The following is a 15,420-nucleotide window of genomic DNA, read 5'->3' as shown; positions in this document are numbered from 1 at the left end:
TTTAACAAGCCTGACTTCTGATGAGACATTTTCTAAGTTTTTTTCGGTAAAGTCACGTAGGTAAAAAATTTAAATTAAAATTAATAAAAGTAAAATACTTTTATTAATTGTTCTACTTAAAATTAAAATTAATAAAAGTAAAATACTTTTATGAATTTGAATTTTTTACCTACGTGACTTTACCGAAAAAACCTACGAATATGAATCATTGCAGTCACGAAAGCTTCAAATCTAGAATTCTGATGAGACCCAATCGGCCAAAAATAATCCAGTGGTTGCTCACCTAAACACACGCAGCTGAATAATATTGTTTGTACAGAAGCTAAAACTTTTAGTTTGACTATAAATGTAACCAATTTCATCAGATATTGGAAGCTAAGCTGGATTTTCGGGGCCTGGTTAGTACTGAGGTGGGACACTGTCTGGAGATGACGAAATAGTTTAGGCTCAGACTGGCAAAGTGTGGCAGCCAGGGAGTTGAACGCGCATGGAAGAATGTCGACTACGAGAGATGGAGTGATGAAATCACTTCTTGTAAAAGAGCAAGGTGGATTGTTGGATCGTGGGATCATGAGCGGTGGCAGCTGGCTTGGGGGAAGCCTTCATCCAGCAGTGGACTGGACCATGGCTGATGATGAACATTTACAGTGGCGATATTTAATAAGGATCATAATCAGCCGATTTAAATGCTCTTGATGATGGTGGTGGAAAGCGGTGCGTGAAAGCGTTGCGTTCTCACCGGAGGAATGGATGACTTTGTTTCTCATCTCCAGTGCTTTCATGAGCGCGCCCGCAATACCGGGAACATCCTCCGTGCAAGAGGATGAGGCAGGGCTCGTGAGCTCAGCCTGCGATCAAGGGGAACATGACACGCGTGTTTACGCATGGTGGATGTCGGAAGAGGTGAATGGTTCACCAGGCACGCTGCCTTCTTTTTTGGTACGGCTGATGTAGATGCAGGGCAAGAATCCAGTTCAACAGCCGCTGCACAATGCAGATTGCTACCACGAACGCAATTTTGTGACAGTGGCCATGCATCTAAATGTGTGCAAATTCATGTGAACACAATTATAGATCAACCTGCAGGGGCTCATGTGCAGCTCGTGAATCGGAGAAACATAAAAACACGTCCCTTCATTTAATTCAGACACTTCCGTCCCGTGGCGTGAAGTCGATGGCACAATTTGAATAACATTGCGGGGTGATAAATAATTTTAAAAACATTTGAAAAGAAGACACACGACGAAGTCGAATCTCAAGACCGATTGCGTCAACTCACAGCCTTGAGTGAGATACCCTGGCGGATCTGGTCCAGCAGTGCCCCGCGTCTCCCTCCTCCTCCTCCTCCATCATCTCCTCCACCTCCTCCCTGGGCGAGTGGCTCAGTTTGCATGGGTGGAGGGGGTACCCCTGGTGGAGGGGGTTTATTCGCCGGCGGGGGCGGCGGCGGCGGCGGTGGTGCCGACATGGCCGGGGGGCCCGGGGCCGGCCCGCACGGCGGTGCCCTCGGACCCTGCAGAGGTGGCGGCGGCGGCGGCGCTTGAGAGAAGGCAACGCCGCGCTGGGTGGGTGGCGGGGGCGGTGGCACGGCTCTGCTGTTGAAGGGGGGCTGATGCGTCGGCTGCGGCGACGGCGGCAGGCTCGGGGGCAGAGTAGGGCACGGCCGGGAGGGCAGCGGGCGGGAGCTGTGGCTGCGACCTTTGGAGGGCTGCTGCGGCGGTGCTTCTATCTGGGGGGGTGTTGGTGGCAGCGGGCCGGCCCTGGGTGCTGGCCGAGGCAGTCGCGTTGGTGGATGATCGATCAGTAAGGGAGACAAAATGCACGTTGTGGTTCAACAGAATAACACTTGCACAGCATGTCGAATACACACAGACGCACATTCGCACGTGGCTCAGTCACAATACATCTGCTCGTGCGCGGGTGCTAGGTAGGTGAGAACTACGTCTGTGGCTATTGCCGGGCAGTGGTGGTGCCCGCCTGGAATCCAGCACTGTGGAGGTGAGGGTTTGTGGATGACAAAAACGCTGTGAAACTCCCTTCCCGTGGTCAGAGGCGGCTAGGTAGAGTGCTTTATTCATCTATATATAAGGGAAATTTGTGAATATGTGTGTCTGTTCGAAATGTTTAGAGCATACTTCCCAACATGCAACAAACTTGAAATTTGGCATGTGGGCAGCTTCCAGACTGTACACAATGCAAAAAGTATAAAAATAGACTTTTGTATATTTTTTTTTGGGGGGGGGGCGCAATAATGGATATATTTTTCACGGCAAGTGAGCGGTGACGTCACATCTGTGATGTCACCCGCATGCGGCAGCGTCACGCAGTGTGCCTGCTGACGTCACGCATCCCCCCCACCCTCCACGTAGGCTGTGTATTAATCCAAGACAAGAATCCAAATCTTGGGCAAAGCCGGGTAGTAAAGCGAGTATAGAATACTCTCGATGATTCCAATTTTAAATGGAGGCCACGGACTGCGAGCGGTAAACAAGGTATTTACCGGGTAATATTTCGCGCTACCTTTACCCTACTGGGTAATTTTTCCGGGCTACCTTTACCCTACCCTTTACCTTACCCCTTGGCATGTCGACACCTTTACCCTTTACCTTTACCATTTTACCCGGTAAAACGGGTACATTTCCTTACCTTGCCGAGGCCTACTCTCTACGAGAGTGAGTAAATACTACAAGTTGAAATGATCAGTATTACATGGCAGGATGGTGATAGATGGCGATGCTTTTAAAAGGTCTTCATCCAGCAGTAGATTGACCATGGCTGATGGTGGCAACGGAAGTAAGTCACTGATGTAAATTCGAATCTTTATCGTTCAGGGGCTAGGGAGTTAAAACTTGCCACAAATATAGTTGAGTCGTTGGCTTTCCAACTCACAACATTTGAAAAGCAACGTTTATAAAATGTGGGCCCCCCCCCCCAAACATTACGGTTGCTTTGATTTGCTTGTAAGGCACAGCCATCCTAAAGTTCTAAATTGCTTAACGTCTCCTGCTAAGCACAAACATACGATCAGCAGGACCGGTGAGTCAAGAAATACACCCAACTCCTGTGGAGAGTGACGCTAAACCCGATATGAATCAGGTAAAGCCTGCTGCTGGTCACCGGAGAAGCATAAAGCACAGTGTATTCAATCGACACAAAACTGGTTACGATTTGAGAATCTTAAGTCAAAGTGTTTTCATGCCCAGGAAAGGAGTGGGTGATGGTCTATCTACAGAGGCGCACCTGGGCGTGAGGTGGAAATTCCACACTCCAATAACAAAATGTAGTACAATTTCCGCGGGTATATAACATATTAAGTCAACATTACATTAGTAAGATGCTGTGAGATCTCAACTGGTTAGAAAATTACTCGTAAGGCTGCGGAAATATTTGAAAAGGTCGAGAAAAGAGTAAAGGCGTTTAAAAAAATCATCAGTTCGTCAATTAATATAAATTCTTCTGCTCGCAAAACATTCATAGAATCATGTGTGTAAAAGTACAGTCATATGTAAGTTGTATGTATATTTAAATAATGGCTTCATGTTACTACTGCAGTCACCAAAGGTCCTACCAATCGCTGCAATATTAAATGGGTGTCGAAGTGTCGCACCCCGATTTCATCCGTCCTTATCTTAGCGCCTCACTCATTCTACTATCGAGACGCAACACCAAAGGACCACAATCTCAGTGGCCACATCTTTAGCAATTATTTTTACGTATAAAAATAGTTTAAAAAAATCCAACTTCACATGGAGCGCCATCAGCTGTGCCGATGTTCCTTAACGGCTCGCTAGGTTCGTACTGGACATCACGAGCGGACATCATGGTGTTGCACGCGACGAGCGAGTGGCGCGGGATCTCAGCGTCGACTTACGCTGCTGTGACATCTCGGTCTTCACCCCCTCCAGGCCGCCGTGGCTCTCGATGAAGTCGAAGATGATCTTTGACGTCTCCTTGTCCTTGAGCTGCGACTCGGAGATGCCAGCGCTGTCAAAGAGCTTCTTCAGCTGCGGGTCCATGACGTTGGTCTGCAGCGGGGGGGGGGGGGGGGGGTGGAGGGGGGGGTTCAATTAGGGTGGCGTGTTGTCGTCAAAGTGATGTCCTTCTGAAATCGGGCATTGAAACTAACTATGAGTAACTATTCACTTTTCATTATTTTTATTTTACCACGCAAGGCCCCACTGAGCTACATAGCTCTTTTTCAGAAGTGACCTGGTCACAAATTAAATCTCAATGAAGTGGCTTATGACATGAAAATGTAAAGTAGCTAAAATACTCTAAACGCGTGTTTGTAAATGTGGAGGGAAAAACTGGAGGACCCAGAGAAATATCCACGTGACCACGGGGAGGACATGCAAACTCCAAATATACAGGTCGTCAGAGTCCGGATCAAACCCACGACCTTCTGTATACCAGGTAAGGTAGTTAACATCTCACCACCGTTTTCAGCCCTTTGTCAACGAATGGAAATTCCTCATTCCTATGGCAAGGTCGAGTCTCTCCATAAAAAGGAGGGATTTTTTAGAAAGGGATATGATAATTATGGCAACTTGATATAATGCATTCACTCACATCAAAGCCAGCATTGGGGTCCCATCCAACGTGTCCAACGTGTCTGAAATACACAACGAACCGTTGGAACAAAACGGAAGCAATGTAAAGGTCCCTGCAATATACTTCTCTCATTATTTTTGTTCTGCGTTTAGAAAGTGGCCCGTTACGGACGAGTGGTCTCTCGCAGTCAGGATCACGACCGCATATGTACGTGCCGGCAGAGTAACCCCATCCCGGGCAACATGCCACAATAGCATGTGGTTGGAACCGTTGGGTCAACGTTGAATGTTGGGTGCTACGTTTGTTGCTATGTATGTAAGTACGTTGAACTTATTTTTGCACCGTACGTAGCCGACCGTGTTAATATGAGGTGTGTTTCAGCAATGTCCTCTTCGGTAAAGTCACGTAGGTAAAAAATTCAAATTAATAAAAGTAAAATAAAATAATATAATAAAATAATAATATATTTTATTTTATTTAACTTTTATTAATTTAAATTTTTTACCTACGTGACTTTACCGAAAAAACCTAAGAATATGAATCCTTGCAGTCACGAAAGCTTCAAATCTAGAATTAATGTCCTCTTCGATGTGGAACTGCAGTTGTAGCGGTTAGCGCTACGCTGCGCTACGAACCCGGCGACCCGCGTTTGAATCCCACTCACGGCCAACACCAGTGACGATTATCTGAACCGGTCATGGGCCTTCCCAGGGTCGACTCACCCGGTGCGGTGTGTAAAGTTACCACTGAGGAGACAAAGGCGGCCGGGCGTGGCGTTGGCCACGCAGCTCGTCCAGTGCCGTACTCGCTAACAGCATTTTCCACAACAGTCTGTTCAGGCTCCATGGGGGCTATTTGTCCGTGTCTTTGTTTCAGCAAGATAACTCTGCGTGTGCGAGGAGTATGGCATTGCCGCCTCACTGGAAGTTGCTGGGCATCCCAATGTCAGCCTTGCAGAACTTCTTCTTCTTCTTGCTGCTGCTGCTGCTGTTGTTGTTGGACTTGCCACTCGGTATCGGTGCCGTCGGTGTGTTGGGGATCACGGGCAGGGGCCGGGCCTGCTGCATGGGGAGTGTGTTTGACGACATTGCTGCAGAGAGAGAGAGAGAGAGCACGAACCATGCAGTTGTATGTATGGTGTGAACTTCTTTCGCACCATACTTAGCCAACCCCACTAATCGGACGTGCGGGGGAAGGACAACAAACTAATCGCGAAAAAAGGAGTTTTACAGAAATGAGTTTTCAGTTGACGATAACCAATATGATTTTGCGATAGCACTCATAATCCATTCACCGATTTACGGTGCCTAGACGTTACTGTAACGATGATACTTTTAATCATAGGAATAGCTCCGACAGTCTTGTGATCTTTCCGAACGGTTCTTCTTGGGTATCTGGGTTAATGCTTAAGAAAATTTGCCTTATTCCCTATGATCTCACTCATTCAATTCCCTCATTCATCATCCGTAGAATTACCAACGCACAGATGGCTCCAAGACTCCCATCCTAATACGCTCCAATTAATATTGATCACTCATTCGCGCAAGCACTAATCTGTCATGCACATCATCAGCATCATTCTTGATTTCACTCAATCGCATATTTGTTACTTGTAAGATTACTAAATCATTGCATATCTCATATCGGTGTAAGAGGGCTTGTATGATGGTAGTCTGAAATTAAATTCTCGACTCAACATATTTCAGACAACAGGGTTGGTCAGCAAGGACACGTGACAAATACATTTTCCGTATCGTCCTTCCACAAGGAAGTCCACGCCTCCGTTACCTATTCTGAGAGCAAGTGCATTAACTTCGCAAAATACTCATCAGACCAATTCACAAACAACACTCATTCTACCAACGGATACCTCGTACACACCACGCATACACAACATTAAAACACAATACCCATACACGTGACTTACCATAATTAAGACCACATATTCACACCCGTTACAGACACCAAGTCATAAACAAGACTCCTACACACTGCACACCCCTGATACATACCACATATAACCCTGCTCACACACACAATATACACACAACGATGAAGACAAGAACAATGAATACAAATCTGGTGATTAAAATAAACAGTGTATTTAAGAGATGGCTTTGTGGTTTAGATGCCACAGCAATGGGCTGGTACTAAAAAGATCCTGGGTTAATATCTTGGCAGCCATCCTGTGGTTAGGCAGAATTTCAAGTAGGGTAAGTTAATCCTCCCAGCCAGGGCAGCACATTTGTACACATAAAACATTCATGCTTCAATTAGATGTTTAGTTTACATTTTGGTTTGACTGCCACATGACAAACGTTTCTATCGTGGGGCGAGTGGGAGAGTTCAGCACCTCTCCTGTGGACAAGGGATTATCTGGAGGCATCTCAAAAGTAGTTCTCTGATAGCAGCTTCCACGGGAAATTCGCTAACATTGGGAGATGCAGTTTTGTACTTGAGGTATACATGGATGTGTTGCCCGATGAAATTGCACAGATAGCATTGGGCTATAATTTAAAACATTTTAAATGAAAAATTGCTGCAAATTCGATTTTTGGGAGTCAGTTTTGCGTCATTTAAAAATGCAGTTTTCTACCAGAGATGCACTGGTAGGAAAAGCAACGATACATGGACATGTCAGGAGGTGCAAGTGAACAATTATATATTTATATCAAGACATCTATAGCTCACGAACTGAGGAGCATTACCACTCACACACCTTTATTTATTTCATTCAAGACTGTGTTGTTTTAATGCTATCTCACTGGATGATAAATCAACAGAAAAACGAAACAATCAACGTCAGCTGACGCCACAATTATACTTTTTAAGTGGCGAGGATGTTTAGTTTACATATTAGATGCTTTAATGACCGATAATAGGGCACTTCCAAATGCTGACATTCTATGTGTCATGATTGGGAACTCTAACAGAATTTTTTAAAAAATGTTTATCAACGCACCAGAAAAAAACCACACCACTTAGCGATAATTTTAATTTAAACAATTAGGGTGGAGCATTGGCCGCCGTGATAGTCGCTAAGTGGTGTGATATCTAAACTGATCCACCCCCATCAAAGCACTGGGCCATCAACCCCCCCCCCCCCCGCTATAATTAACTGGTCAGTGCAGTGAAGTACGGTCAAACAACCCTCGTGACCGATATGCCATCAGGAGACCTTTATCCAGCAGTGAATTGACAACAGGGCCCTATGTTGAAGCGTAATTATATATTTTAAACAATAGCCAAACGCAGCAATGAGTGTGACATTCCGCTTCTGTGTAGTTGATCTGTGGCCGGACCAGCGGATCCAGCTGGACAAACGGAAGTACGAGGCAAGATAGCGGACGCGCCGCTGTGTTGGCGGCTTCCTCCAATAGCAGCTGCAATAGAGGCACCAAAAAAACTAAAAAATTCCCCCAAAAAGGGATGGAGTTTAAGACGACGGCCGATGTCGGCTTCGCAAAGAGACAAACGCTTTCTTCTGCGCCGCCCTCGCAATTGTGACGTCTCGACGGCGTCAGATCAGATCACGAGCAACGCGCTGAAATGACGAAACTCGCCGCGCGCATTATGTTGAGACATTGGGTAATTGACGCAGTTTTTGTTCAAGACATCTCGATCTATGGATTTTTTTGGGGCACATTGCAGCTATGTTATTAATAGAAGCACATTTGCCGTGAAATCACCGCGCCACCGGCAAAGGGGCGGTGGTGCAGTAGTCAGTGCGATGCGCTATACATTGGACAAATGAAGTTTGATTTTTAGACACAGCTAGCATCAGTGGCGAGTGATATCTAAACAAGTACTGCCCCCCCCCATCACCACCACCCCCTTCACCAACTCACACCATCGAGTATGGTGAAGTCTGGTCAGAGAAGCCACATGACCGTCACGGCATAGTGAAGCTTTCATCCGGGAGTGGGTTAACCAAGAACTGCGAATTTTTATTCTTGTTAAAGAGCAGTATCGTATTACTTGTGATTACTTAATCTTTCAGCAAATTAATTATGGTGTTATGTAAGATAAGGAACAGCTTGCATGTGTGCAGTGATACATGTGCGTGTGTGTGTGCATGCGGGCGTGGTGCTGGCCACCCACCCCTCTTGTGCCATGCTGGCCTTCATTGGTGCTCGCGAACAGGACTTGCCCCAAAGTCTATACGGGGGATTTTTGTCCTTTGTTTACGTGGGAAACTCTGGTACAAATGCTTGTACACTGTCGCTGTCCCTGCCTGCAGTCTATAAGGCGAAGCGTGGGGTGTGTGCGTGTGTGCCTATGAAAACTAATTTTGGTTCAAGTGGGTGTTGAAAAGATGTCCATGCATTCGTGTAAACGTGTTCATGGATACTGCTGGATACGAACGTATGAGTCCGCATGGTACAATAAAGTTGGTAGTGGTGCAGCTCTGTTCCCCGCACCTTTATGATTCGAATGTTTGGCTACGTAAGGTGCAAAAGAAGTTCAACATACATACATGACTAGCTCACGCCTGTGCTGGAGGATGGGCCACCACGAGAGCTCTAGAGTGTCCCTCTAGAGGGCATTTGGCCTACTCTTCCACACTGGTCATATGTCTTGTGGCATGATATCCAGGGTTAATTTTAGCCAGGTCTGTCCAGGCCCAGGACACGCTGCTGGCGGGCCGATGTCGCTCAGCCGGCCTGGGAACGTCTGTGAATTCCCCAGGAAGAGCTAGAGTCTGTTTAAAGTAGTGGAGTATATAGTGTTAGTAGTGTGTAGTAGTGTATAGTGTAGTGTATAGTGTAGTGTAGTAGTGTATAGTGTAGTGTATAGTGTAGTGTAGTAGTGTATAGTGTAGTGTATAGTGTAGCTGTGTATAGTAGTGTATAGTTTAGTGTATAGTCTAGTGTAGTAGTGTAGTGTAGTAGTGTATAGTATAGGTCAGGGGTCGGCAACCTGCGGCTCCGGAGCCGCATGCGGCTCTTTTGAACCTTGACCGCGGCTCCGGGGCGGATGCTAGCGAGGGGAGGAGGCGCACTGTGACACCTGCTCTGGCGTTGCCGCTGCTGACAGGTCGCCGCTCCGCTCCACACTGCCCGCCCGGTGACAGGCAATAACGTTGCCGTTGCTTTGTCACATGTTTGGAAGAAGTAAAAACCTTCGTGGGCAGCAAAGAGCTCACCTTTGCTGAGCTGGAACAGCCAGAGTGGCTGGAAAAATTACATTTTATGGTAGACATGACAGCACATCTAAACACGCTAAATACAACCCTTCAGGGGAAAGGAGGCACAGCCCTGCACATGCTGGAGGAGGTTTTGGCATTCGAGCGCAAGTTGACAGTGTTTGTCAAAGATTTACAGAGAGGTACACTGTCTCACTTTCCCTCTTTGAGAGAGTTCAAACAAAGTCATGATACGATAAATTTGGAATATTTCAAGTCTGCAATCACCACAATGCAAAGTTCGTTTGGGAAACGATTCTGTGAGTTCAGAGAGGAAAAAACGACATTATCCTTCCCTGTCACTCCCCTGGCGATCGATCCATCCCTATTGAATATGACTGCATTTGCAGGTGTAAGTCAACCTGATCTTGAGATGGAACTGGCCGATATAGCCGACAAAGATATATGGGTGTCCAAGTTCAAATGCTTGACCGCTACTCTTGAGGATGTTGCCCGTCAGAAGGCCATTCTGGCTCAGAATCATAAATGGAGTGATATTGAAAACCTTCCCAAACAGGACAAACTTGTATTCGAAACATGGAATGCCATCCCCAACACTTATATAAACATGAAAAAGTATGCATTTGGAGTCCTGTCGATCTTCGGCTCCACATATGTATGTGAGCAGGTCTTCTCCAACATGAACTATATTAAAAACAAACATCGATCACGCCTCACAGATGACAGCTTGCAAGCCTGTGTGAAAATGAAGGTGACGTCTTACAGCCCTGATGTGCAGACACTGTGCACTGAGGTTCAGGAGCAAAAATCCCATTAACCAGGTAATTTAGCTATTAATTTGCAAAAATATATTTTACATTGTTAAGTGAAAAAGTCATTTTTTTATTCAGATTGACAGCTGACTGCACGATCCTGTATATAGCAATAAGGTAAGAAACAATATATGCAGTGTTATATTTGTTTTAATAGTTGCAATGGTTTTGCGGCTCCCAGTTTATTTTTTCCTTCGGAAACGGGTCCAAGTGGCTCTTTATGTCTTAAAGGTTGCAGACCCCTGGTATAGGTATATAGTATTGGAAAGTAGTGTATATTGTGGTGTAGTGTATAGTGTAGTAGTGTATAGTGCAGTGTAGTAGTGTATAGTGTAGTGTAGTAGTACATAGTGTAGTGTAGTAGTGTATAGTGTAGTGTAGTAGTATATAGTGTAGTGTAGTAGTGTATAGTGTAGTGTAGTAGTGTATAGTGTAGTAGTGTATAGTGTAGTAGTGTATAGTGTAGTAGTGTATAGTGTAGTGTAGTAGTGTGTAGTAGTGTATAGTGTAGTGTAGTAGTGTATAGTGTAGGAGTGTATAGTGTAGTAGTGTATAGTGTAGTAGTGCTGGAGTTTGTGGCCAGGGAGAGGGAGGTATGGACCGTCACTACTCAACACGCTGCCGCCGCGACCCTCACCAGGACAAGCGGATTGAGAAACGAACGAACACCTGCACACCACATCCAGTATACCTATTTTTATTGCCGTGGCTACTAGTCACGTGCCCAATCCTGTCTAGGAACGAGCCAGAAAATGTCCAGTGAGAAGTTAAGCCCTAACTGCATCAATGGATGGACAGAAGGGGGGTGTGGATGTTGTGACGGGATTACAGATGCTGGAAATTGAATGCGAATTTGGTAAAAAAAATAAAAATAGAAAACACTGACACGATTGGTATTTGCCCCTACCTCTGAATGCATCAACAGTCGGATTTCCTCTTTTTTCCATTAGTGCACCAGTTAATTTATAAACATTAAAAATGTAATTAATTGCTTTCTTTAATGCACATTTCTGCAATTAGTCTATTTAATATGCCACATCCATTTGATTTATTAATAACATTCACTCATTTGCTCTATATATTTTTTCTAATTATTACATTATATCAAAACTTAACTTGTGAGGAATATGACGTGTGTATGCGTACAGGTAATAGTAACACGACAGCAACCCAACGTCACTGAAACTGACCTATAGCACTGAGAAACCACTTCTAAACACCTTAACTCGTTTCAAGGTCAAAAGGTCATCATGACCTCTGCCGCTAAAACCACACCTCGCCATCCCTTCTGCTAGATGCCACACTTGCTGCAAAGTAATCTAGCTACAGATGTCCCTGAGGCCACTGACATCTGGATGCCCTCTTTCAGTAACCTGCCCTCTTAACTTTGAAAAAGAGCTTTATAGCTCATCGGATTCCTCCAGTATACATATTATTATTTAGTTTTAGTTTTTCCTGCACACTCATCCTGTCCATCACAACCACCTCTTCCTTATTACACCTACAACATTCCAAGTTGCTTACCTTATCATGCCACAATATTCCTAACATCATCTAGTCACTTGTGTTACCTAAAGAATAAGAGCTGCGATGTTTAATGTCTCTTCATTAGCCCAGTATCTGCAGTTTTGCTTTGCCATGAATGAAAGTTGTTAACATCAGAAACGATTACCAATGTCTGACATTCGGAACCGTAAATTATTTTGAAAATTGTTATCGTTTAACAATCCTAATGGAATATAATAGATACAGTAACGGCAGATAATTTAACGGTCATAAACACGGATTTCGAATACAAAGTTGTAAATGCCATTTTAACGTATTGTTGGCACCCCAGTAAACATGGAATGTTGCGCCAACGGTTCCCACCACGTGCCAATGTTGGGCCAAAACACTGCATGTTTACATTCCTGCATCATCTTCACATGGAATTCGTTTGAATTTTTTTTTACCAGTTATTTGATTATCATAAATGGGGATGAGGTACAGACAAGGCAGCCAAAGACGGGATACCTCTTTTCTTGAGTTTCCTCCAGCGGAATTGAGGCAGGCAAGTGGTAGTAATTCGATCAACGTCTTCATCCTCAGGACGGCTACACCTAACCTCCCATAGCACCTTCTCCAGCATCATCCACAAAGCTTCCCTTTCATCGTTCGCTGAGCCTACGTCTGGACAGGACCTTGAGAAGGGCAGGCAAAATGCAGGCCCCCCATTTTTCTCCAAGCATGACCCCCCCACCGTCTCGTTCAAAGGTCCACTCTTTAGCGGGGCGCATCGTGAGGGCGCGCACTCCACGGGAATCTGCTCGGCATGCCCAATGTGCAGCAGGTGACTGACGGGTCCACCGTTGTCCACTCGCGCCATCGCAGTGCCCTCTTCAATGGAACACTGTTTGCCGAGGCACGCGAGGACGCTGCGCTTGTCTCCCAGACAGCTGCTGCTGATGCTGCTGCTGCTGCTGCTACTTGACTTTCGTGCCAAACTCCTAGCTATGCAAGGCTCCTGGTCTTCAGGCTGCTACAGTGCTAGCGCCGTGCAAAACATCCCGCCGTCCTCACACCTGTCCGTCGGGTAATCCCACAACTTGCAATGCCCTCTTGTTTGGATACCAGTCCTAGGGCTTCACAGTTACTTGTTACGTGTATGCCTAGACTGTCGTATAATTGTGTTAGTTAGTTGGTTGCTAGCTATGCATAGCGGGGAGCTTTCACTATGAGAGCTGTTAAACAAACAAGAGAATGTGTCTGTGGAGGTAGGGGCTGGTCGAAAGCAAACAAACAAATACATTGGCTGTGTGGGTGAGGAAAAGAAAACACAACTTGTGTGTGCGTCACATAGCCCGCCATCTGTCACTTCCTTTTTTTCCCGTAAGCCTTTGGAATTTAATCTTCGTTTGATGCCAGAGCGTGTTTGTAATGGTTTAAGGGCCATGGTTAAAAGGGTAAAAACCAGGCTTCAACTGTAAGTCCGCAGATTAGGTACGGAGTGTCGACTGGAATTCGTGCAAATCGCGTCCCTGTGTGGATTCTGGCCCCCTTGCTGTAACCTTTTCCCAAAATCAGTTTCAACGATGACAATTTGTGTTACGAGAAATGTAGGAGATCTAAATGAACGCGTAAATATCTGTGGGGGGGGGGGTATTTCCCCTCCCATGATGGAATATGCCCTCCTACGGTTCTCTTTTAGATTAATCAGAATGGCCACGTCTAATGCGGATGAGCTATATAAAGCTTTGTTTGTGCGTATGTGAATTTTTTTTTTCACCAGGACCATTCATGACAAGTACTGTATGTATATTGTTATAGCTTCGCTAAACTTCCAAAATACGTTCCTTAATCAATGTAATCTTTTTTTAAAAAGTGTCCATACGTTTATGTAAGAGTCCTATACTATTTCGTGTGCATATAAAGTACTGGAGAGAGCAAATAAAATACTGAATTTATCCAAGATGAGAGCTGATATTTGGATGGTAATTCAATGATTTTAAAAAAGGTTCTATTTTTTAAAAGGTCACTTGACAAAGCCACCAATTTCCTGCTCTTCGCAGCCTGGCACCGAGGCAATCCGAATCAGACTATTTATTTAACACTGGAGGAATCCGATGAGCTATGAAGTTCTTTTTCACAGATGTCTGTCAGGTAAATTCAAAGATGTTCCAATCCAGCCCCGTGGGTCCCAGTCCCGGTGCACCGCCTGCTCACGTGATCTCCACGCCACCGCCAACCGACGTGAACTCACTCCGGCGAACGTGTTGTGAATGGTACATTTGATGCAGGATGTTGCTGTAAAGTTTGCCCACTATTGTTATCTGGGTGCAGGACTGGGTCGAGCCAAGCGAAGAGTTAATCCACGTCTAAGTCAAGACAGGCAGCAGAGCACAGACGGATTTGCCTGGATAATGTGAAAATACCAACTGTAAGTCCTTCAGCAATTGTGTCTAGACGACGTATACGCACCATTGTGCCATGTAATAATACATATGTGGCACAGCACACACACTGCATGATGTATGCGTATATAAATGACTACGTAGTAATGACTATGGTATAGGATATAGACTTGTTTGTGTAGTCGTAGATACTGTTGATGAGTTCATGTTTATACTCCGCATTGTGGCCAGATCCTCGTGTTGATTCATGCACCATGTGTCCATTAACAATAATACGGCAAATTTTCAAGAAGTGAATCGAAGTATATATTAATATAACGCATTATATTATCCATCAATTTCAATATACATTACTGTACCTGTGCAGATATTATGGAGTTTATACGTGAAACAAAGTGGCTGAGGTGGATTCCAATATAGTGCTGCACATCACAAAATGTGTTTTAAATGTACAAATGCAGACTAAAACGTCGCGAAATGTCACGGTAAGTAAACAAACATTGAGGTGAGTTCAGACATCCATATGCAGATACATTGTAGTTCAACTAAAGTCATGTATCAATGATCATTTTGTTGGGAATGCCTTCACAATGTTCGGCTAGAGGCTGCTGCTGCTTGATGCCTCAATGGTTCCCAAACGAGGGAGGAGAAGAAAACGGGCGAAGTGGAACAAGAAAATGAAAGGTGTTTTTGAGGTGAATCTTAAACAAAAGTGGTCCTGCTTTGAATTAGAAAAGAACACAAAACAACATTCTTTTTGTTTTGTTTACAGAGAACTTAAAAAAAAAATTGGCAAGAGTTGATTGCAACGTTGTTATTTTTTTATCACAGCCTCCAGGGTGCCCTGCCATGTATAAATGATCAAACAAATGCAAAACAGCGCAGAGTTTCTTCTGAACAGGAATAGACAGAGGTGGGACAAAGTCATTGTTATGCAAGTCCAAGTCGAGTCGCAAGTCATCAAATTCATGACTCGAGTCTGACTCGAGTCCAAGTCACATGACTCGAGTCCACATCTCAT

The 15,420-nt window shown here is 44.9% G+C and overlaps 1 protein-coding gene across 1 annotated transcript in view; it reads right to left on the bottom strand.

Moving 5' to 3' along the window:
• The window catches only part of LOC144944407 (actin nucleation-promoting factor WASL-like), a 32,118-nt gene that overhangs the window by 1,058 nt on the left and 15,640 nt on the right, over nt 1–15,420 (bottom strand). The window contains exons 6-10 of the mRNA XM_078872546.1: nt 5,473–5,641; nt 4,570–4,612; nt 3,872–4,025; nt 1,280–1,767; nt 740–848 (exon numbers count right to left, since the gene is read on the bottom strand). Of these exons, the coding sequence (XP_078728672.1) occupies nt 740–848; nt 1,280–1,767; nt 3,872–4,025; nt 4,570–4,612; nt 5,473–5,641 (963 nt within the window). The remainder of the gene's footprint in view (nt 1–739; nt 849–1,279; nt 1,768–3,871; nt 4,026–4,569; nt 4,613–5,472; nt 5,642–15,420) is intronic.

The sequence above is a fragment of the Lampetra fluviatilis genome, chromosome 34, assembly GCF_964198595.1.
Source record: "Lampetra fluviatilis chromosome 34, kcLamFluv1.1, whole genome shotgun sequence".
In the NCBI taxonomy this organism is placed as follows: Eukaryota; Metazoa; Chordata; class Hyperoartia; order Petromyzontiformes; family Petromyzontidae; genus Lampetra; species Lampetra fluviatilis.
This window is presented reverse-complemented; position numbering and strand designations above follow the sequence as displayed.